Genomic DNA, 23,881 nt, shown 5'->3' with positions numbered 1-23,881 from the left:
TTATAGGTTATATGTAAAGTCAGATGTGCCACTGAACTTGACAAACACAAGTAAGTTTCATGAGTAGCAAGGTTTAAATTTTATTCACAGTGGACTTCTCAAGGTTGAAGGGCATGGTGGTCAAGGGTGCCTTAGCAGCTTTATAGAAAATCAAATTAGATTAGTTCGTAGGAAGTGAATTGAATAACCCACAGTACTTTCTCTGCAGCCGTATTGCTGCCTAATACCTTTTTTTTCTGCTCTGCTACTATTCCTGCTTCAGATGTCAAAGGTAGTTTCATAGGGTCCACAAACACTAAAGTTAGATTATGCTGTTTGGGGAAAGAACGTATTGTATAGCTGCATGAAATAACTAATGTTTCAATACTGATTTCCCTCAAAAATTCAAGCCAGGACACTTGATAACTATGCAACTCATTTAACATCTCAATGCTTTGGTTTCCTAAAGTGCTATAATCCCCAGAGTATATTAATAATTTCAAGATCTATTTTAGGTTTAAAACTATCTGATTATTGTAGTTAATATTTAATCTGAGAGAATATTAATATCTAAACTTCTCAAACTAAAATCTTTGTACTTTGCATGTACACTTGACAAACATTGCTTGTTACACATTACCTTCAATTTACCATGCATAAACTATAGCCAAAGGCTGACAACAATTTATGACTTCCACTATTGAAAGAGTTCCAAAATAAAAGATATTAGTATGCCAAATAAATTTCTGGATCATATTACTTTGGGGTATAAAATTTATCTGAACTGGGATTGCTTTCATACAGATAGCTGTTATAGCTACTTGGTGTAGATAGCCACACCTTACCTGAAGAGTTTTTATGAGGTGGTCTAATTTTTCTTAGGAGCAAGTTTTTAAGCATTTCATTTTCAGAGTTTCTCTGTATGCATAGTATATATGCAACTTTATAAGAAGAGGAGGTGTTGATAAGTGCTTGAAACTCTACTGTCCTTATGTTCTTTAGTCATGTTTGAAAGTAATGTTTGCTATGGATATTCAGAAGTTCATAAAATTAAATATTGTCTAAAACATATTTCCCTTATCTCTTAAAATTAATATTAATAATCACTTTAAATTTAGGTAGTTTATTAATTTTCCAGGCAAATTATAAAAACCTGGTAATTCTTGGAATGGAAAGATCAATGAAAATATGCTTAGTAGTTACAAAAATGAAAAATTCAGGATTGCTTGAATTAGTGTTAAAATAATCCTACATTCTTCCTGGTAAAGGCAATTGAATTCAAGTCGATGTGAAATTATTTTTAAATTCATGCTTTAAAATCCAATGCCATTTTAAAATGCTTTAGATACTAATTTTATAACATCGATAGCTCAAGTAACTGAGTGATTATTAAATTTGTATTTAATGAAATTACAAACATTTTGAACTGAAAGAATTATTGTACCTAAAGTAACACACTAATAAATTTAATTTTTCATTTGTTCTATAAATATCTAATAAAGTCATTTCTTTTTCTTTCAGAATTCTATTGCATTTGGGCTTTATATTGGCAAGCCTTGTCTTTTTAGTAGTGAACTTGACTTGTGCAATGATAGTCCATGGAGATGTCCCAGAAAATCAGTTGAAATGGACTGTGTTTGTTCGAGCGTTAATTAATGATAGCTTGTTTATTCTTTGTGCCATCTCTTTAGTTAGTTATATATGCAAAATTACAAAAATGTCATCAGCAAATGTCTACCTCGAATCAAAGGTAAGCATATTTCTTAAATTTTCACTTAAAAATCTCACTTCAAGTTATCATCATATGAAGCATATTTTAATGGAAAGATAATATATTCTTTAAAGAATTCTGAATGTTGGGAACATTTTTGAGCATGAAGGAATGGTCACAAGAAGTTAAAAAGTATTCAAAACTTGGCACTTCACTAACTGATGATTTTTATAAAGCTTATACTAAGCATGTTATATTTTCTATGATTTATATCTTTTGCATTGGAGGCTAATTAAGTGAAATAACCCAAAATTTATATTAATGTATCACAAATAATCTAATACATAAAGCCACAGTAATAATTTAATATTTACTGTGTAGGGGTGGCAGTGTGGCCATTAATTACCATATTATGTCTACATACATTTGGGTTAGCAGTGTTAACCCTTTGCACTCCGAACCATTCTGGACATTGGCTACCAGCTACTCGACGCTACTTTGAGGCGGAAACGTGCATTTACAGACCCTCGTATTATTTAGTATAATTTTGGAACCAAGTAACGTATTATAATGATATTGGACTTATATGAATTGGGTGACATCGAGGAATGTATATTTGCAAAAAAAACAATATTTTATTGTTTATAATTTTGTACAGTATGATAAGTTTTGTAACACTCCCCAATATGCATTGCAGGCTGATTAGTGCATGTTTGACAGTAATAAGTGGTTTGACGCCTGCCACCAGGTGTTTTCCTGTTAGAACACACAATGCAGTCCCGTTTTCTGTGTCCCACATCGGGAATATGTAGTTTATTGTTTAATCCGACACAAAATCCGCTGGCATTTCTTGTATATATCTTAGTAATTTTACGATATTTTGATTTAATTTCTTGTGCCATTCAAGATAAAACTTCAGGGAAACATGCATGTCTCAAAAAGTTGCGTTGAAATAACTCAATTCCCCGTAATCACTAATAAACTGCAATGTCCCCTGAGAGGGGACAGCAGAGTGCAAAGGGTTAAGATTCCATACTGGTAAAGTGGTGTTTATTTGTACTAAGGTTTAGAAAATGTTATTTCACCCCATAATATGAAGTCCCTATGATATTTGAAACAGTTAATCATGTAACTAAATTTATAAATGCCTTCATTCTCCCTTATACTTTGGATCAGCAAACAAAAAAGCAAATGCTAGCCCATTAACAAAGAACCCTGGAGGTTTCTATTGTTGTTGGTTAACATTGTGGGTGAGCCATGAATCAGTCATCAGAGTGTATGTGTGGCATTGGATGTGGGGGTATAGATGTGTGGTTATTGGGATGTGAGTTTATACATGTAAATGATCTCATTTGGCATTATTGTCTATTCACAGAAAATAAGCAAGATAGTATCCTAAACAGAACAGTTCTCTGAAATATTTTTAGACTTCCATATTGTTGTTATCTTTAATATAGTCCTAGTAAAGTCAGGTATTATAATTAAATGTGTGGTAGTCAACTTGTCTTTACATTTAAGTGGAGACTTTCATTTGACTTTTTAAATATATGTCAGTTAAATGCAGAATAAATATAGAAATATATATATATAAAAGCCCAGCAACCGGAATGGTGGAACAACCAGAACGACCGGAACAACCAGTGGCTATGATGTGCACTGCAGCAGCCAACCAGCCTGATGTGGGCCCCAATTGGCTCACCCCCAGCTGGCCCCCAACATCCCGATCCTGGGCAGGGCCAGCTGGCCAATTGCCTGGGCCCCTCCCCCCTGCCAGCCTGGCCCAATTGGCCCCCATCAGGTGCACCGGCTGGACCCCACCCATGCACAAATTCGTGCACTGGGCCTCTAGTATATACAGTGGGGCCTTGACTTACAAGTTTAATTTGTTCCGTGACGGAGCTCATAACTCAAATTACTCATATGTCAAATCAGTTGTGAACGAGTGAGACACATGATGCTGGGCTGATGTTGTGGCGTTCACTGTGACGTTTGCTGCACCAACTAGCGGTGAGGTATCTGAAGCTGGCTCGTAACCCGAATTTTAGCTCGCAACTCAAAGCAAAAAATCAGCCGAGAGATGGCTCGTATCTCGAAAAACTCATTAGTCTGGACACTCATAAGTCAAGGCCCCACTGTACTAGTATATAATATTGTTTATGAAGAGAGAAAGAAAGGGTGTGGGGAAGGGAGAAGAGACTAAACTTAAACTTTCAAACCTATTCATCTTACATGGAATATTATTTTATTCAACTTACATTCTAAAAAGTTAGTTCCTAAATTTAAGTATTTTAGCTAATTCTGGTTTCAGTTTAAGTGTTAAAAATAAAAAATAATAGTTACTATTATGATACATACATAATCTTTTGGTGTAGCAATAGCACCCTCAGTTAATATAATAACATCACCATATAATTCATATGTCTTGCTTGTCTAGTGATAAAGCATAAATAGATATGGTTGACTTTAAAGGTCTTTTCTGGTTACCAAATAACTTTTTCTAAGTTTGTTTTTACGTGCTTTGAAATAGATAGTTCTCTGAATATAGTAATATTCCCAATCTGAGAAGAAAAGTTCATCTGATAACTCCTCCACAATTATTTCAGACATCTTCCCCTAACTGTCAAATGAATGGTATTCACTTTGTTATTTTTTTTTAACTTTTTTATTTTTTATTTTATTGATTTTTTTTTTATTTTATTGATTTTTTACAGAGAGGAAGGGAGAGGAATAGAGAGTTAGAAACATTGATGAGAGAGAAACACCGATCAGCTGCCTCCTGCACACTCCCTACTGGGGATGTGCCTGCAACCAAGGTACATGCCCTTGACCGGAATCGAACCTGGGACCCTTGAGTCCGCAGGCCGACGCTCTATCCACTGAGCCAAACCGGTTAGGGCACTTTGTTATTTTTTTAAACTCTTAAATTTAAAAGGTGCATGGATTCAGAATTCTCTAGGAACATTACAGAGACATGTTCAAATACATACCTATAAAGGTAAATATGAGATACTGGATTATTTGTATTATATTGTACTGTCAGCCATAAACTTCTTTATTTAAAGAATACATCATCTTGCTTTCACGTTCTCCTTGTAAAATTACTAAGCTCAGTTTTGGTTTTTTTCGTCTGTAACAATTACAGTAATGGCCATTTCTTTGATTCAATCAACAAATGTCTGTTGAGCCATGTGCCATCTCTTTTTTCACGCTGATACTGTTTCTTGGTATCCGTAAGAGCATTTCCTTAAAGCTCAGACTTGAGTCTTCTGTTTTTCTCATTTTATCCCTTCCTTCTACATATTCAGTAATAATGAGTTTTTCCATAATTTGTCTCAAGCAAATCTGACCTACCTTATTTGTAAATGTCACATAGTATACTTTCCTGTCTGTATCCTTAGGTTGTTTCGTCTTTCAGGAATGCCTTTTCCCCTCCCAGTGCTCTCTACCTATTTGTCCTTATCTTACCTAACTTTAAAGGCATAACTCTAATGTTTCCCCTTTTTAGGAATGCTTCTTCATCTCCAAAATAAAATTCAGAACTACCACTCTATCTGAATTCTCTTAAATCTTTATTATTTTACCAGCTAGAACAGAACTATATGATTTGGTTCCCTTTTTCAAATTAGCAACTCTAACTTGCTTTTTAAATATAAGTTATTGTCAGTTTGAATAGCTTATTTCTGCTCTTTTATTTTTTTATTTTCTTACATATTTAAGGTTACTTTATACCATGTTTATGTTCTGATATAGATATTTAATATATTATTTTGTAAACTAATAAAGGTATTTAGAGCAATATGTTTTCTCAAGTACTGCTTTGGCAGCTCCCTATAATCTTGTTATATTGTTATTTATACTCTTATTTAACAATAACAAAGAGCATTTGCTGTTTAGATTTCAAACATGTCTCAAACATTACATATTACACATCAGTGTAAATTAGATATTATCTCTGTATAAAATTCTTCCTTCAATTCACTTTGGTGGGAAGTCTAAAATTCAGGCATCTGTCCTGTTCAGGCCCTCTAACTACCATAAGAAGTTATCAGTTTTACTCTCTGCTTGATTGTCCATGCGTATGAATCTGGTATACTAAACAATGTAGATATTTCTGCCCTCCAGGTTTTGGTTAGAGAAAATAAACCCTCAATTGTTCAATTCAAAACCTTAATTTCCAAAAAGGTTACCTAATGGAGGTATGGTCTATCCATTTCCCTCCCTATCTAGTCTATATTTTATCCTCAGCCCAATCCAGATCATTGCAGGGTTTTGTACTAAGGCTGCATTGTACCCTGAATAGAGTTGTCTTTTCCGACCTACACTTTGATACCATGCTTTAACATACATCAAGAAATATGTAAGAAATTTCTTGTAAAAAATATTTATCTTAAAATCATCTATATATATAAAAGCCTAAGCAACTGTTACGACTGAACGACTGGAATGACCTGTCAACCAGTCCCTATGATGTGCACTGACCACCAGGGGGCAGACGCTCAACGCAGGAGCTGAACCCTGGTGGTCAATGCACTCCCACAGGGGGAGTGCCACTCAGCCAGAAACCGGGCTCATGGCTGGCAAGCGCAGCTGCACTGGCGGGAGTCTCTCCTGACTCCATGGCAGCACTACTGAGTGGTGGTGGCAGGCACAGCAGGCCGGGATGAGCACAAGCAGCGTGGCACCCGGCCCCGGCTCCTCCCTGGCCGCCTGCCGCTTGGCACACCGCTACATCCCTCAGGGGATGTCTGATTGCCGATTTAGGCCCAATCCCTGCAGGTCTGGCCTAAACCGGCAGTAGGACATCCCCTGAGGGGTCCCGGATTGCAAGAGGGCACAGGCCAGGCTGAAGGACCTCCCTGCCCTGTGCATGAATTCATGCACTGGGCCTCTAGTTATTGTATAATATTGCTGAGGATATTGTCCACACAATGCTCCCCAGAAAAGATCTTTTCCTCTAATTCAGTACCAAGTAAAACATTATTGATTAAATCCTTCCTTTCTCTGGTTACTGTGTTGGTCAGTGGCAATTATGTGGCTCATCAATCATAGATGACCTTGTGATATCCATTTTTGGTTCTGACTCTACTTCTAGTTCCTTCTCAATTTTTTTGTCACCATCTCCCTCACTCCCTACTGCACACACACATTCCTATGTTCACTTTTTTTGTGTGTGTGTATCTATAACTACTCAGATTTTTCTTTTGCAGTGTGGGTGATATAAATACAAAGTTGGATTGGATATATTTTTGGATATGTTTATATCTTTTTTCAGGTATATCAATTTTTTAAATTAATTTGTGAAGACCTTATTGAGAGACTGTGTATCATAGTGATTAAGAGCTGGAAACCTGGGATCAGAGAGATAAGGCTGTAAATCCCATCTCTCCTTTTTATTGGCTGTATGACATTAGAGAAGTAGCTTCACTCTCCTGATCTATAAAATGGAACTAATGATAGTGTTAATCTCATAGGTTGTTATGAGGGTAAGAGTAGTATCTACCCTATAACATTGTCATAAAAAATAAATGAAAATGCATATAAAGTGCTTAGTATAATGCCTGGCACTTGGAAAATGCTTATAAATGTTAGCTATTATCTCTTTTTAAAAAATATATTTTTATTGATTTCAGAGAGGAAGGGAGAGGGAGAGAGAGAATTATTGATCTGCTGCCACCTATACACCCCCTGCTGGGGATCAAGCATGCAACCCAGGCATGTGCCCTGACCTGGGAATCAAACCAGTGATCTCTTGGTTCCTGGTTGACACACACCCAGCTGGGCTAGGTAATATGATCTTAATGTGTACTTGGGCATGGTAATGTAGCTTCAGGAAGTTGTTGAATACCTGAAATTATTGGCAAAATTTATCTGGAGAGAAGTTCTGTATATATAATCAAATTCTCAAAAGGAACAGTGATCCAAAAAAAGACTAAGAATCACTAAAGACCAGGATTTATCTTTTAAATATTTTATTTTAATTTTACTTGATTCTACCTTATTTACATAGTGCTCCACCCAGACAGTGATAAAGGTTGATGTCTCTGACACATAACATTTCATCTAATATTTAACTAAGTTTTTCTTAGAAATTTTTGGAACAAATATTGTGGATCTTATATAATGGCCTTTTTAATTATAGGTATTTTTGTCCTAAAATCTACTGTATTATTATAATCTTCATTTTATTTGCATGGGTATAATAGACAGTATTTTTTGTCTATTGTTAACATTTCAAGTGTGTCTCATTAACTTAGACAAAATATTATAGAGTTTGGGTGTTTTTTTCAAACTCTTTATTGGGTAAACAAATAGAATATACACACACACACACACACACACACGCACCCACACACGATTATTTGTTAGAGCTGCTCTTTTTCTCCCATTAGTTTTTTATTGGTGTTTTCTTTCATTCATTTGTATGATTTCATGGTACATTTGAATTTATTTACTTTTTATTGGAATTGTAATATAACTTTTAACATTAAAATGCATACTGATAAAAAAATTTTTATCCTGATATTCATATGTATTTCAGAAAAAAATAAGAATATTTATAAGAATACTAGAGGCCCGGCACATGTAATTCATGCACGGGTAGGGTCCCTAGGCCTGGCCTGCAATCAGGGCCAGTCTTTTCTGACAGCTGGCCCCACCGCCCGAGTCCACTACCACTCACCCCCACCGCCACCCACCCCTGGTTTCCAGTTCCCCATCGGGCAATCGGAGCCTGCCGCTGCGGGGAGGGACCGAGAAGTTGCCTAGCAGGCCCTGATCAGGTCATCAGGGCCTGCAGGCTGGGGGCAGTTCCTGCGTTGAGCATCTGCCCCTCTGGTGGTCAGTGTGCGTCATAGCCAAACAGTCGTTCTGCCATCTGGTCAATTTGCACATTATGCTTTTATATATATAGATAGAAGACATCTTTTTTTAATTAGCACTATTATAGGTGTCACCTTCCCGCCCTCTCCCAAGACATCTATTTTTTAAAAAAATATTTTTTTATTGATTTCAGAGAGGAAAGGAGAAAGAGAGATAGAAACATCAATGATGAGAGAGAATCATTGATTGGCTGCCTCCTGCACACCCCCTACTGGGGATCGAGCCCACAACCCAGGCATGTGCCCTTGGCCAGAATCGAACCTGGGATCCTTCAGTCGCAGGCTGATGCTCTATCCACTGAGCCAAGCCGGCTAGGGCAAGACATCTATTTTTTAATGGAAAAGTAATTTATCAGCACAAAAGGTTTACACTGATGGTAGATGCTTATCCTATATAACAAAAGACTAATATGCAAATTTTCCCCTCGGGAGTTCGACCTACTGGGAGTTCGACTGCTCGCTATGACGTGTGCTGACCACTAGGGGGAGACATGGAACGAAGGAAGGCCCCGGCCGGCAGCCGAAAGGCCCCAATCAGCCCTGATTGCCAGCCAGGCCTAGGGACCCTACCTGTGCACGAATTTTGTGCACCGGGCCTCTAGTCTATATAATAAAAGCCCAGCAACCATATGGCGGAATGACCAGAATGACCGGTTGCTCTGATGCTCACTGACCACGAGGGGGCAGATGCTCAACGCAGGAGCTGCCCTCTAGTGGTCAGTGCGCTCTCACAGCAGGAGCACCACTCAGCCAGAAGCCAGGCTCATGGCTGGCGAGTGCAGTGGCAGTGGCAGGAGCCTCTCTCGCTCCGCGGCAGCGCTAAGGAGTGGCAAACCAAGTAGTAAGGAGCAAGCAGGCAGGTGGTAAGGAGCGGCGAGCCAAGTGGTGAGCGAGCAGGCGGGCAATAAGGAGCAAGCAGGTGGGCATTTAGCAGTGAGGGGTCCCAGATTGTGAGAGGGTGCAGGCTGGGCTGAGGGACACTCCCACACACAAATTTTGTGCTTTGGGCCCTTAGTCTATATATATAAAAGCCTAAGCAACTGTTGTGACCGGAATGACCAGTTGACCAGTTGCTATGATGCACACTGACCACCAGGGGGCAGATGTTCAATGCAGGAGCTGCCCCCTGGTGGTCAGTGCGCTCCCACAGCCAACCTCCTTTGGCTGGCCAACCTCCCCTGCCCCCATGCCCCCCCTCCGGCGGGCTGGCCCTCCTGACAGACTGGCCAACCTCCAGGTCCCTCCCTCCTGCTGGCCGGTCCACCCCATAGGCTCCAATTGGGGTCCAGCCAGCCAACCTCCCAGGGTTCCTTCCCTCCAGCCGGTTGGCCCCCTGATAGGCCTCAATCACCGGCCAGGCCGAGGGACCCCACCCGTGCACGAATTTGTGCACTGGGCCTCCAGTTTCTTTTAATGGCAAGTTGGTAATCTGTATGAAAGACCACTCAAAATAGGTGGGAATAAAAATTAAGCTTTTAGGCTTATATCTCTGATCAGGGACATGTACAATTTTATATCTGGATAAGAATGTAAAGTAATTATTGTGTGATGCTCAAAATTAGCTTGTCTCCCAGCCCAGCCAGCCATTTGCAAATAATGCATTCTCTCCCTCTTTCTCCTGAATTCCTAACAGTTTTAATTATTACAGAAACCTTTCTGCCCTATGTTCACTCAACCCTTGATCCATATTAATTAATCTGTTGAGATGAGAGGCAGCAACAGCATCTTGCAGAGATACAGTAATATTCCACTAAATTATATTTCTGATCTTTCACGCAGACCAGCGATCCTGTAAGACTAAAGTAGTTGTTTATAGTAACATAGGCAATAATTAAAGAAACAAGATAAAATACTATTAATGCTTTTCTTTCACCATCCTGAAATATGACTTAACCAGAATTTGGGGAGGATGGTGGTGGAGAAATAAGTATGATTGCCACTTTTCTAATATTGTGTTCTTTCTTGAGTTACTGAGATTTACTTAAACTGTGGCACTTCTTTAGTTTGTTGCCTTTGTTACTCCAGTTCTTATATCCCAAGTCTTATTTCCTATTCTGTTGCTGGTCCTATTTGAAAAATCCTTTACACCTTGGGTTTGTAACTTTTATCTGCTCCTAAGTTCAGGTAGCTTTCCTCTTATACTCTACCAGTGGTTCCCAACCTTCCTAATGCTGCGACCCTTTAATACAGTTCCTCATGCTGTGGTGACCCCCAACCATAAAATTATTTTCGTTGCTACTTCATAACTGTAATTTTGCTATTGTTATGAATCGTAATGTAAATATCTGGTATGCAGGATGTATTTTCAGGGGTTGCGACCCACAGGTTGAGAATCACTGGAGACTCTTTTATTAGACCACTTGGCATTTTCAATTTCTTTTTTCTTTCTTTTCCTTTTTAAAAAAATATATTGGTTTCAGAGAGGACGGGAAGGGGTGACAAAGATAGAAACATCAGTGATGAGAGAGAATCATTGATCAGCTGCCTCGTGCATGACCCCACTGGAGATCAAGCCTGCAACCTGGGCATATGCCCCGACTAAGAATCAAACCTCCTGGTTCATAGGTCAGTGCTCAGCCACTGAACCCCGCCAGCTGGGCAGAATTTTTTTTGTTTTTCCATGTCCAGAAGGTTCACTCAGTAATAGCCATCTACTCCGTAATGATAGGACCCTAGGAGCCAGAGTGCAAATGTCATTGTGTTTTAGCAGCATGAAACTATTTTTTAAACTGTGTAGGCCATATAATTGTCAAACTATATTTTTAAATTTACTAATTGAGACTAGTACTTTGTTTTCTTATTTTGATACTTAGTTTGGCATTTTAATTTCAAAATAGAAATAACATTTGTGACATGGCTTCAAAAAATATGTGCCGGGATCTGCTTCTAATAATGACTGAGTAGCTTCTATCGGACCAACCTTCCACAGATAGCATAAATTCTGGACAAAATATAACAGCACTGAAGGCACTGGAGAGCAACCACTTAGAAGAAGGAGATGACACTGAGTGAATTTCCTGTTTTTTACAGCTTCTAGGCTGAGGGAAGGTCCCATCCATGGGGCAGCCAAAACAGAAGAGCAACCTGCTGTTTTACTTGCTTGAAGAATTCAGAAGACAAAATTCAAGTAACTACCACAGATGGAAAGTGAGTGGGAAATCTCAGGAAGAAGACAGCCAGACAGAGGAAACTCCAAATTCTGATTATAAACTATGCCAAATTTTTACCTGATACCTGAACTCCACATGTGCAGGACAGACTCCAAGCAGCACAGTTAAGGATAAAGAAATTAAACTGATATTTCAGCTGCTATCCATGCTTGGGAGACAGTCAGGGATTTGAGTCTAGCCAAGTTGTTTGCCGAAAAGAGAGAGAGAGAGAGGAAAATCAATACTCAATACTTTTCTGAGAAAGAGAACTGAACCCATGTTTCTAAAACATGTCACTCACAATGTCCAGAACATAGTCCAATGTTATTAGATATCTGACGAAACAGAAAAAAAATTAATTCATATACAAGAACAAAAAGCAAAACTCAAAAGCAATTATTGGAATCAATCTTGCCCAGATAACCTAGATATTAGACATACCAGATAAAGATTTTATAATATGCTCAAGGATGTAAAGGAAAATATACTTGGATGAATGAATAAATAGGACATCTCAAGAGATAGGGAAACTGAAAAAACACAAATTCTAGAATTAGAAATACACTATTTAAAATGAAAAGTCACTACTTGGGCTTAACAGCAGATTGGAGATAAAAGAAGAGTCAGTGAACTTAACTCAGCAGAAATCATTCAGTCTGAACAGAGAAGGGTGTTGGGGGAAGATGATAATATAATGAACAGAGTCTCAGGGCCTACTCATGTATAATTGTAATACCCAAAGAAAAGGAGGGGTCAAGTGAGGTTGGAAAAAATATTTGAAGAATAATGACCTGAATTTTCCAGTTTTGATGGAAGACAGAAATGTACATTTTCATGTAGCTCAACAACCCCAATCAGGATAAATATAAAGATAATCTCTCCTAGGTCCTGGATAGTCAAAGTGCTTAAAACCAAAAATAAAAGAAAATCTTGAGAGCAAAGAAAAATGACCCATACATAAGGAAACATTGACTCAAATGATCACTCATTTCTCATCAGAAATAATGGAGGCCAGAAGACATGGAAACAAATCTTAAAAATGCTGGAAGAAAAATTTCAACTCTGAAATCTATATTCAGTGAAAATATTCTTAAAGAATGATGAAGAAATAATGTCTTCTGATAAAAGAAAACTAAGAGGGCTGGTTACCATCAGACCTGTACTACGAGAAATGCTCAGAAAATTCTACAGATGGGAGGGAAGTAAAAGCAGCTTGAATTTCAGCTCTTCAGGAAGGAATGAAGAACACAAGAAATAGTTGATATGTGGGTAAATATAATTTCTTAATTTATTTAAAATATAACTGTACAAAGCAAAAATTATAACAATGTGAGGCAAACATATGTGGATATGACATATAATTCTCTCTAATATTTAACAACTATAATATAAAGGATGGGGCTAAATGGACCTATATGGTTGCAAAGTTCTTATATTTTATATCAAGTGGCATAATATTAACTATTACTTATACTGAAAAGTTTAGAATATATATTATAATCCCTAGAGCAGTGATTCTCAAACTTTTTGGTCACAAGACCACAGTACACTACTAAGAATTATTGAGGACCCCAAAGAGCTTTTGTTTACACAGATTGAATCTACCGTGTATACATTATTAGAACTAAAATTTGAGAAATTCTAAAAATATTTATTTCTTAATTTAGGATATCAATAATAAATCCATTATATGCTAACATGAATAACGTGTTTTTATGAAAAATAATTCTATTTTCCAAAGCAAAAATAAACTAGTGAGAAGATGGACATTTTACATTTGCAAATCCCTTAAATGTCTGGCAATAGAAGACAGCTGGATTTTCATGTCGCTTGTGCTCAATCTGTTGTGATATGTTGTTTAGGTTGAAATATATGAAGAAAATCCTTCCATGAAAAACAGTGGCTAGTTCAGCTTGTAAGTCAACCATCTAAGTGCTTTTCTTCCAGTTTACTTCAATATGTAGCAGAATTGTTTTAAGTGCACATTTCATCTCATCACAGAGTATTAAATAAACACACTCTAGGGTCGATATTTAATAATATTTTTAAAGATATTTTTATTGATTTCCGAGAGGAAGGGAGAGGGAGAGAGAGAAAGAAACATCAATGATAAGAGAGAACCATTGATTGGCTGCCTCCTGCCTGCGCCCGCAACCCAGGCATGTGCCCTTGACTGGAATCAAACCCGGGACCCTTCAGACTGCAAGCTGACACTCTATCCACTGAGCCAAACCGACTAGGGCAATAAATATTTTTACATCACCCTAGCTGGTGTGGCTCAGCTGGTTGGAGCGTCATCCTGTACACCAGAAAAGTGGTGGGTTTAATTCCTGGTCAGCACATTCCCAGGTTGCAGGTTCGATCGATGGCCTGGCACACATGGGAGGCAGCCGATCTCTCTCTCTCTCACCCCCCTCCTTCCTATATATATGGTGTCCCCAAAAAAGTATACACACTTTAATAGCTAATAGCTGTTAAATTAAAATGAAATGCATTTTAATAAACACTGCGTTTATAATTATTCAGTGTATATGTGTACATTTGGGGGACACTATGTAATTAAACACAAACTTATTTTTAAAATATATTTTCACATCAAGTATATTCTAAATTGAAACTGACTTTCTTTTCTAACTGGAAATGCATAATAGTGAGGAATACAATACAGTATGGTTTTATATCTACCTGTATATACATTATTAGAACTGATTTGTGCTTTGGTCCAGAACTTTTACCCACCATTGCTTTTGTACCATTAGTGAAAATATTAACACAGTTGGCCCAGGATAAATGAGCAGAGGAATTTTCAAAACCTTGAATATACCGCTTGTATTTCTCAGGCATTCACATAAAAGAATATCTTCTTGAATGATTAGTTGGTACTGACACCAGGTGAATACAAACAAAATTAGTACTGCTACATCAGATTCATTTATGTTTTCAGTTAAATTTTTAAGTCAGTAAATGTCTGTATTATTGGAAATTGGCAATGCCATAATTTCTTTTATGGACTTTACATCTAGCAGGCATTTGTTCAGCAATGTCAACCACATAAGGCTTTCCTGGTCTCTCAGCTATTGTGGGTACTTTACCAGTCAATGCAGTATAATAATAGCCTGTGAAATGCTTGAATGGCTTTTTAATTTCCACCTTGGAAAGTTATAAAAACAGTTTTTGGTATTTAAAGTTATCAGCACACCTGCATTTAAAATTTCAATTCCTTTTGCTTTACATTCTGAATAATTAGTTTCAAATAATGCTTGGACTATAATGCTACTCAAAAATGTTTTGTTGCAGAAGACACAATAAGGCAAATTATTTACACTTATAAAATCTATTGAAAGATTGTTTTTTAATCCTCACCTGAGGATATGCTTTCACTCATTTTGAGAGAGAGAGAGAGAGAGAGAGAGAGAGAGAGAGAAACATCTATATGAGAAAGAAACATCAATTGGTTGCCTCCTACACACTGCTTGACGGGGGATTGAACCTCAACCTAATTATGTGCCCTGACAGGGAATCAAACCCTCAAGAACAGGATGAATCTCTAACCAACTGAGCTATCCAGACAAGACCAAAAATAGTTTTTATGACATTTTATTTGAGAAAACAAGAAAACAATTTCACCCAGTTCCTTTGAGGGAGATTCTTTGTTGAGTCAGAGAATTCTAACACTTTCATCCTTCTCAGCATCTTAGAAGTAAACAGGGATGCTGTGTATTGAGAAAGATATACTTTTATTGGGCTAAAATATACAAAACATAAAATTTATCACTTTATTTTTAAGTGTTCAGTTCAGTGGCATTAAGTACATTCACATTGTTGTGCAACCATCACAACTGTCCATCTCCAGAACATTTTCATCATCCCATACTGAAACTCTGTATCCACTAAACAATAACTCCCTATTCCTAAGTAATAATAAATTCTTTTTTTAAAAAATATATTTTATTGATTTTTTACAGAGAGGAAGGGAGAGAGATAGAGAGTTAGAAACATCGATGAGAGAGAAACATCGATCAGCTGCCTCCTGCACATCTCCTACTGGGGATGTGCCCACAACCCATGCCCTTGACCGGAATCGAACCTGGGACCTTTCAGTCCACAAGCCGACGCTCTATCCACTGAGCCAAACCGGTTTCGGCAATAAATTCTTAAATATGAAAAATTTTTCTTTTAGAGTAAAGGATGATTAATATGTAAAATAGTTCAATATCAAATTAAGATTTTTAAAAGTTTTTGGAAAAAATTCTTTTAAAACCACAGTACCCATTCTTGTTGTGTTTCCATGTGAGTTACAAGGAAAATTTCAAAATGCAACTCAACAATAAATAAATAAATAAATAAATAAATAAACAAACAAACAAACAATTTAGAAGTGGTGGAAGCTATGAAAACGTTCTTCACAAAGAATATAGAAAAAAATGGTCAATAAGCACAATATCATTAGTCATCAAGGAAATGCAGATTATAATCAAAATGATATACTACACATCCACCAGCATGGCTAAAAATAAAAAGATTGACAACCCCAAATGCTAAGGTGTGGAGCAACTGGAACTCTAATACTTTGTTGGAAGTGTTAAATTGGACATCCATTTGGGGAAAGATCTGGTAGTTTCTTATACAGCTGAATTTACACCTACCATATGACCCAGCAATTTCACTCTTAGGTATTTATTTTTTTAGTGAAAGCATATGTCCACAAAAAGATTTGTATAAGAATGTTCATAGAAATTGTCCATCAACATAAAAATGAATAAATGAACTGTCATATAAACAAACTCACATAATTATACAATGGAATTAGTGGAACTAGCTGTGCTGGTTTGCCCCAGACTGAGAAGTTTTCTGGGATGTGGGACTTGCAGTGCTAACGCTATGAAACTCTTGAGCAAACCAGCAATACTGGTACAAAGACCTAACTATCCACCTCAGCAATACAGAGACCTAACTACTGATACATCCAACAACATGGATGAATTTCAAAATGTTATGCTAAATGAATGAAACCTATCAAATAGTTCATATTTTATAAGTTCATTTATAAGAAGTTCTACAGTAGGCAAAACTATTTTATGGTAAAAACAAAATAGTTGGGGGGAGGGGTGTATGGAAACTTTGTGAAATGTAATATTCTCTATTTTGGTAGAGATTTGTGTTACACAGGTGCACACATTTGTCAAAACTCAAATGGTCAGTTGAGGTTTCTGTCTATTCCGCATTTTAAAGACACCTATAAACAAATATTGAACTCTAGTTAATGATATGCTTACTGAACTGTTAATGGTATGCACACTAGAGTGAGGTATCACTCTTCTTTATTTGTCAAGTATGGAATTTTTTTAAAAAAATAGTGTATAAATATCAGAGATGGGAGAAGGGAGAATTATTTTTTGAGGATTGCTCCTGAATAGAATTGTTTGTTATGACTATCCATTTAGGAAGGTTTTCTTTAACTTTTTACAACACTTTCCACGTGGTCCTTATTTTTTGTTTTGTAATTCTGTATTTTGCAGGAAGAATCTTACTTTGTTTTCTAAATCAATAAGCTGCTTTCATTGTTATATGTATTTAATTTGGCTGCAATTTTCTTTATTAATTGCTTTGGTATTACTGATTCTTTGCTCTTTCTCACAATCTTTTTAAAAATTTTTTTATAGCATTTACATGTATAAGCAGACTCTCTCCATATTATAAGATGTCTTTCTATTTCTTAAAGCACTGACTATGTAAATGTATTTATGGTTATTTTAAGAATGGTAATGCTTAGAACATTCTAACTTTTCTTAAATAATATAGTACTTTAAAATTTAGATCTGGATTGGTTTTAGGTTAGCTCTTTTATTACAACTTTCTTTTTTGGATTCACAAAAATAAAATGTACATTGCAAAAAATTTTAGCCTTTATTTTTAAAAAATGTAATATTGCTAGGGTTTTATTTCTTTTCACACATACTTTTTGGTATGGTAGTGGGTTAGCTCAGAGAAGGTACTCAGTTACTATCCCAACATCTTTTAAGATATCTTTCATCTTTTAGTTCTCTTTCTTCTTATATACCTCTAAAATGTACTGTTCTTATAAGGAAGTCATTTATAATAATGGCTCTCAATCCTACCAAACCCAGTGCAATCCTACCAAATCTTCTAATAACATTTTTTTAAATATATTTTTGATTTTTTACAGAGAGGAAGGGAGAGGGATAGAGAGTTAGAAACATCGATGAGAGAGATCGATCAGCTGACTTCTGCAAACCCCCCAGTGGGGATGTGCCCACAACCAAGGTACATGCCCTTGACCGGAATCGAACCTCGGACCCTTCAGTCCACAGGCCGACACTCTATCCACTGAGCCAAACCGGTTCGGCCTAATCACGTTTTTAAAAAATATGTTTTTATTGATTTCAGAGGGGAAGGGAGAGAGAGAGATAGAAACATCAATGATGAGAGAGAATCATTGATCTGCTGCCTCCTGCATGCATGCGCCCTTGGCTAGAATCAAACCCGGGACCCTTCAGTCCCCAGGTCAACGCTCTATCCATTGAGCCAAACCACCCAGAGCTCTAATCACATTTTTAATATCCTGTTTCTATCTTGAAATTAAGATTGTTTAACCTACCTACACACATAACTTCAAAAATTCAATGTAATTACCATAATTGTAATAGAAAGAGGAAATATAAGTAATTAACAAATATTTCAATATGAAAATTTGGGAGCATAGTGTAGTAAGTACTCAGATGCTTATATCTATGCATAGAAACTGCATGGACCACTGTAAATGCAGACTGTTACAGGTGTGTTGCATTGGTGTCTTATGTAACACAAGCAGTACTGCTGCAGTTTCATAATTTTCTGAAATATTTGACCATTTTTGACAAAGTTCTGAACAAAACACAAATTTCTCTTAATTTACATGATATATGTGTTTCTTGAAATGTTGGCATCTATTTAAATTATACAAACATAAACTTTGCTTATATGTATAACAGAATTCGGTTTGGGGTCAGATCATTATAAACAGGCTTTTCATCTTCATGAATGTCGAGGAGGACATTGGAAAGTATGAAAGTCAGAGAAGAATTCTCTAATGTGGAGAACTTCCCTACAAATTGCAAGTCATGTAGCATCCATGGTCCTTCGGCGCTAAATGCCATCATTGCCCCTTAATCATTGTGACAATCAGAACAATATATTAGGTGTTGTTTTTTGCAGTGGATCTCTTTGGCAATTGTGTCACTTTTCAGAATAATGTTTTTAATGCATAAGATAAATAGGATTACAAAATGAACCAACTGTATTGAAGTACAAACTCCTGCTTACGATCCCTTCAATGGTGGATACCACACCCCTTTCAATATGCACACTCCATTTGAGAACCACTACATTATAAGGGCCTTCTATATTTGAGGAATCAGTGAATAGTTTTAGTATTATGGATTGTAAAGTACATTTTTTAGTGCCTACATCATTTTATCATCAACATAACAGTATCAATGGGGATTAACTCAACTAATATAATCTAATAGAATGAAGCAAATAGCATAGGAGCTGTATTTATATTCTAAGTTTGTATCTTATTGGAAATTAAGTGTATCAAATGAATTAATGCTTCTATTTCCCATTCTTTTCTCATTATGATTAACTACCTCTCTGATTAATATCAATCATAGCTCAGATCTTTTGCCTACTACCTTATTCATTATTAGTGAGGTAACTAGCAGAACAAATCTTTCTCCATGTGCCATTGGACAAGTTGGCAAAGAGCTTATTTGTATTAACAGGGTAGAATAATCACATGTGGTTCTAAGAATAGGAATTGTAAAGCAAATAATAGTTGTTTCAACAGGTGTTCATTCAGTGTTTTCTAGGAGTGCATTGCAAGAAGTGATTAAGCTGAGCAAGTGGATGAGTACCTTGTCATGACAAATGTGCAGAGTATTGTGATGATGATTTTTATTTCTTTTAGGGTATGTCTCTGTGCCAGACTGTTGTCGTAAGCTCTGTAGTCATTCTTCTCTACTCCTCAAGAGCATGTTATAATTTGGTGGTGATCACCCTATCTCAGGATACATTAGAAAGTCCATTTAATTATGGCTGGTATAATCTTTCAGATAAGGTAAGTATCTACCATGTATTGCCAGTCTAACAATATGATAATGGAATTAGCCTTAATAGGAGAATATTTTAAGTGTTTGACTTATAAATGCTTTTATGAAATCTCTAGCTGCTATCTAAAATACTTAAAACTGGGTTTTTTTAATATATGTTTTTGTAAATATATGTATTTTTTATTGATTTCAGAGAGGAAGGGAGAGAGAGAAATACCAATGATGGGAGAGAATCATTGATCAACTGCCTCCTGCACACCCACTACTGGTGATCAAGCCGGCAACCCGGGCATGTGCCCTGACGTGGAATCGAACCATGACCTCCTGGTTCATAGGTCGATGCTCAACCACTGAGACACACTGGTTGGGCTATTTTTTTTTAACTTCCTTTTTTTTGTTGATATACTGATGCCCCATTTTCCCTACCATGCCTACCTCCACCTATCTCACACACCCCTTCCCTCTGACCATCACTACACTGTTGTCTGTCTATGGGTTATGCATATATGTTCTTTGGCTAATCCCTTCACCTTCTTTCATCCAGTCTTCCCTACCCCACCCTCTGACAGTTGTCAATCTGTTCCATGTGAGATCATATGGTATTTGTCTTTCTCTACTGGCTTATTTCACTTAGCATAATATTCTCCAGGTTCATCCATGCAGCATAGTATTCCATTGTGTAAATGTATCATAGCTTTTTTATCCACTCATCTACTGAAGGCACTTAGGCTATTTCCAGGTCTTGGCTATTATAAATAACACTGCAATGAATATAGGGGTACATATATATTTTTGAATTGGTGTTTTGGGATTCTAAGGATATATTCCCAGAAATGGAATCACTGCGTCAAAAGGCACTTCCATTTTTAATCTTTTGAAGAAATTCCGTACTGTTTTCCACAGTGATTGCACCAGTCTGCATTCCCACCAACAGTACACAAGGGTTCCGTTTTCTCCACATCCTCTCCAGCACTTGTTGTTTGTTGATTTGTTGTTGAGCCATTCTGACAGGTGTGAAGTGATATCTCATTGTGGTTTTAATTTGCATCTCTCTGATAATTATTGACTTTGAGCATTTTTTCTTGTGTCTTTTGGCTATGTCCTCTTTGGAGAAGTGTCTTTTCCGGTCCTTTGCCCGTTTTTAAAATAGGATTGTTTGTCTTCCTGTTGTTGAGCTGTATAACTTCTTTATATATTCTGGAAATTAACCTCTGATCAGATGTATCATTGGCAAATATGTTCTCCCATATAGTGGGTTCTGTTTTCATTTTGTTGATGGTTTCTTTTGCTGTGCAGAAGCTTTGGATGTAGTCCCATTTGTTTATTTTCTCCTTAGTTTCCCATCCCCTAGAAGATATATCAGCAAAAATATTGCTATGAGAGATGTCTGAGTTTTACTGACTATGTATTCTTCTAGGATTTTTATGGTTTGTGACTTACATTTAAGTCTTTTATCCATTTTGAGTTTATTCTTATGTATGGTGTAAGTTGGTGATCTTGTTTCATTTTTTCTATGTCCCTGTCCAATTTTCCCAACACCATTTATTGAAAAAACTGTTTACCATTGTTTGTTCTTGCCTTCTTTGTCAAATATTAATTGACCATAAAGGTATGGGTTTATTTCTGGGCTCTGTTCTTTTCCATTGATCTATATGCTTGTTCTTATGCCAGTACCAGGCTTTTTTTATTATTATTACAATGGCCTTGTAGTATAGTTTGATATCAGGTATTGTGTTACCTCCAACTTTATTCTTTCTCAAGATTACTGAGGCTATTCTAGGTCTCTTTTGGTTTCATATACATTTTTGGAATATTTGTTCTAGATCTGTGAAACATGCCATTGGTATTTTAATAGGAATTGTGTTGAATCTATAGATTGCTTTGGGTAGTATGGACATTTTAATTTTTTTTTATTTTTTTGAAATATATTTTACTGATTTTTTACAGAGAGGAAAGGAGAGGGATAGAGAGTTAGAAACATCCACCAGCTGCCTCCTGTATACCCCTTACTGGGGATGTGCCCGCAACCAAGGTACATGCCCTTGACCGGAATCGAACCTGGGACCTTTCAGTCCACAGGCTGATGCTCTATCCACTGAGCCAAACCGGTTAGGGCAGTATGGACATTTTAATGATGTTAATTCTTTCATCCATGAACACGGACTATGCTTCCATTTATTTGTATCTTCCTCAATTTCTTTCTTCAATGTCCTGTAGTTTTTCAAGTACAGGTCTTTTACCTCCTTGGTTAAATTTATTCCCAAATACCTTATTTTTGTTGTTGTTGTAATAGTGAGATTTTTTTCTTAGTTTCTCTTTCTGATAGTTCATTATTGGTTTATAAAAATGCCACCAATTTTTTAATATTAATTTTAATTCCTGCTACTTTGCAGAATTCATTTATTATATTTAGTAGTTTTTTGGTGAAGTCTTCAGGGTTTTCTATGTGCAATATTAATGTCATCTGCGAACAATGACAGTTTTATTACCTCCTTTCCAATTTGTATGCCTTTTATTTCTTCTTCTCATCTGATTGCTGTGGCTAGGACTTGTAGGACTATGTTGAATTAGAGTGGTGAAAACAGACATTCCTGTCTTGTTGCTCATCTTAAGGGAAACGCTTTTAGTTTTTTCCCGTTGATTTTAATGTTGGCTGTAGGTTTGTCATATGGCCTTTATTATGTTGAAGTATGATCCCTCTATTCCCATTTTGTTGAAAGTTTTTATCAAAAATGGGTGCTAGATTTTATGAAATGCCTTTTCTGCATCTATTGATATGATCACATGGTTTTTGTCTTTCAATCTGTTTATGTGATGTATCACATTTATTAATTTAAGAATATTGTACCAATCTTGAATCCCCAGAATAAATCCCACTTAATCATAATATATGATCTTTTTAATGTATTGCTGAATCCAGTTTGCTAATATTTTGTTGAGGATTTTAGCATCTATGATCATCAGAGATATTGGCCTATAATTTTCTTTCTTTGTAGTGTCTTTTCTGGTTTTGGAATTAGGATAATCCCGGCCTCATAAAAAGAACCTAGAAGTCTTCCCTTTTCTTGGATTTTTTAGAATAGTTTGAGGAGGATAGGTGTTAGTTCTTCTTTGAATGTTTGTTAAAACCCCTGTGAAGCCATTTGGGCCAGGTCTCTTGTTTGCTGGGAGTTTTTATTTTCATTACTGTTTCAATAAAAATCCTCTTTTACATATGGCACTTGAAATTATTCTTCAGAGAGAACATCTCCCAAAGGAGTATTTTCCTTTCTTTTGTAAATAATACTAATAGTGCCATGAATCTATTGATCATAACCCTATTTTGCTAATTTTTTTAAAGGGATAGTATTTAAATATCTCTAGATAAATTGATTGCCTGTCATTGGCTAGGGAAAACTGGTATTTAATTTGTTAGGATAATTTAATTCTCTTTTACCCAAGCACTACATATAACCTAAATATTTTGTTTATTTTTAGATGTTTAAGTCATGATCTGGCATTATCAGTCTTGGTAATGGAAGATCATTCATAGTTCCTTGGTTGCCTAGGTGTTTGCTATACTAATTCACAGTACTCTAGCTATGCATATTTAAACTCCCAGCGTTCTCCAGCTCCTTCCTTAAAGTGCTTTTTGACATACTACATGTCATCTCTATTTATATTAATTTAACTTTGTACTGAATTTAAGGAATTCTAGAATCCCCTTATATCAGAATTCAGTTACCTTTTTTTAAAAAAATTTAAATTTATTGATTTTAGAGAGGGAGAGAAAAAGAGAAACATTGATTTGTTGTTCCACTTATTTATGCATTCATTGGTTGCTTCTTGCATGTGCCCTGACCAGGGATCGAACCCTTGGTGTTTTGGGACAATGCTCTAACAAACTGAGCTACCCAGCCAGGGCAGAATATCAGTTACCTTTATACAGAGAAGGAATTTACACATGTAACAGATTCTCTTCACTCCTCTTCCCGCTTATCTCTCCCTACATCTAGTAGAGTAGAAACAAATTCAACATGGAGGTTAGGCCCAAAAGCATATTTTTAAGTAATA

The 23,881-nt window shown here is 36.4% G+C and overlaps 1 protein-coding gene across 1 annotated transcript in view; it reads left to right on the top strand.

The window, feature by feature from the left end:
• The window catches only part of GPR137C (G protein-coupled receptor 137C), a 58,546-nt gene that overhangs the window by 30,082 nt on the left and 4,583 nt on the right, over window positions 1-23,881 (top strand). Inside the window, 6 exon segments of the mRNA XM_070419617.1 lie at window positions 7-50; window positions 1,501-1,729; window positions 5,813-5,818; window positions 11,606-11,639; window positions 11,642-11,715; window positions 19,687-19,836. Of these exon segments, the coding sequence (XP_070275718.1) occupies window positions 7-50; window positions 1,501-1,729; window positions 5,813-5,818; window positions 11,606-11,639; window positions 11,642-11,715; window positions 19,687-19,836 (537 nt within the window).

This window comes from Myotis yumanensis, unplaced genomic scaffold (genome assembly GCF_028538775.1).
Source record: "Myotis yumanensis isolate MYYU_CA2020_CCGP unplaced genomic scaffold, mMyoYum1.0.hap1 SCAF_1, whole genome shotgun sequence".
Taxonomy (NCBI): Eukaryota; Metazoa; Chordata; class Mammalia; order Chiroptera; family Vespertilionidae; genus Myotis; species Myotis yumanensis.
This window is presented reverse-complemented; position numbering and strand designations above follow the sequence as displayed.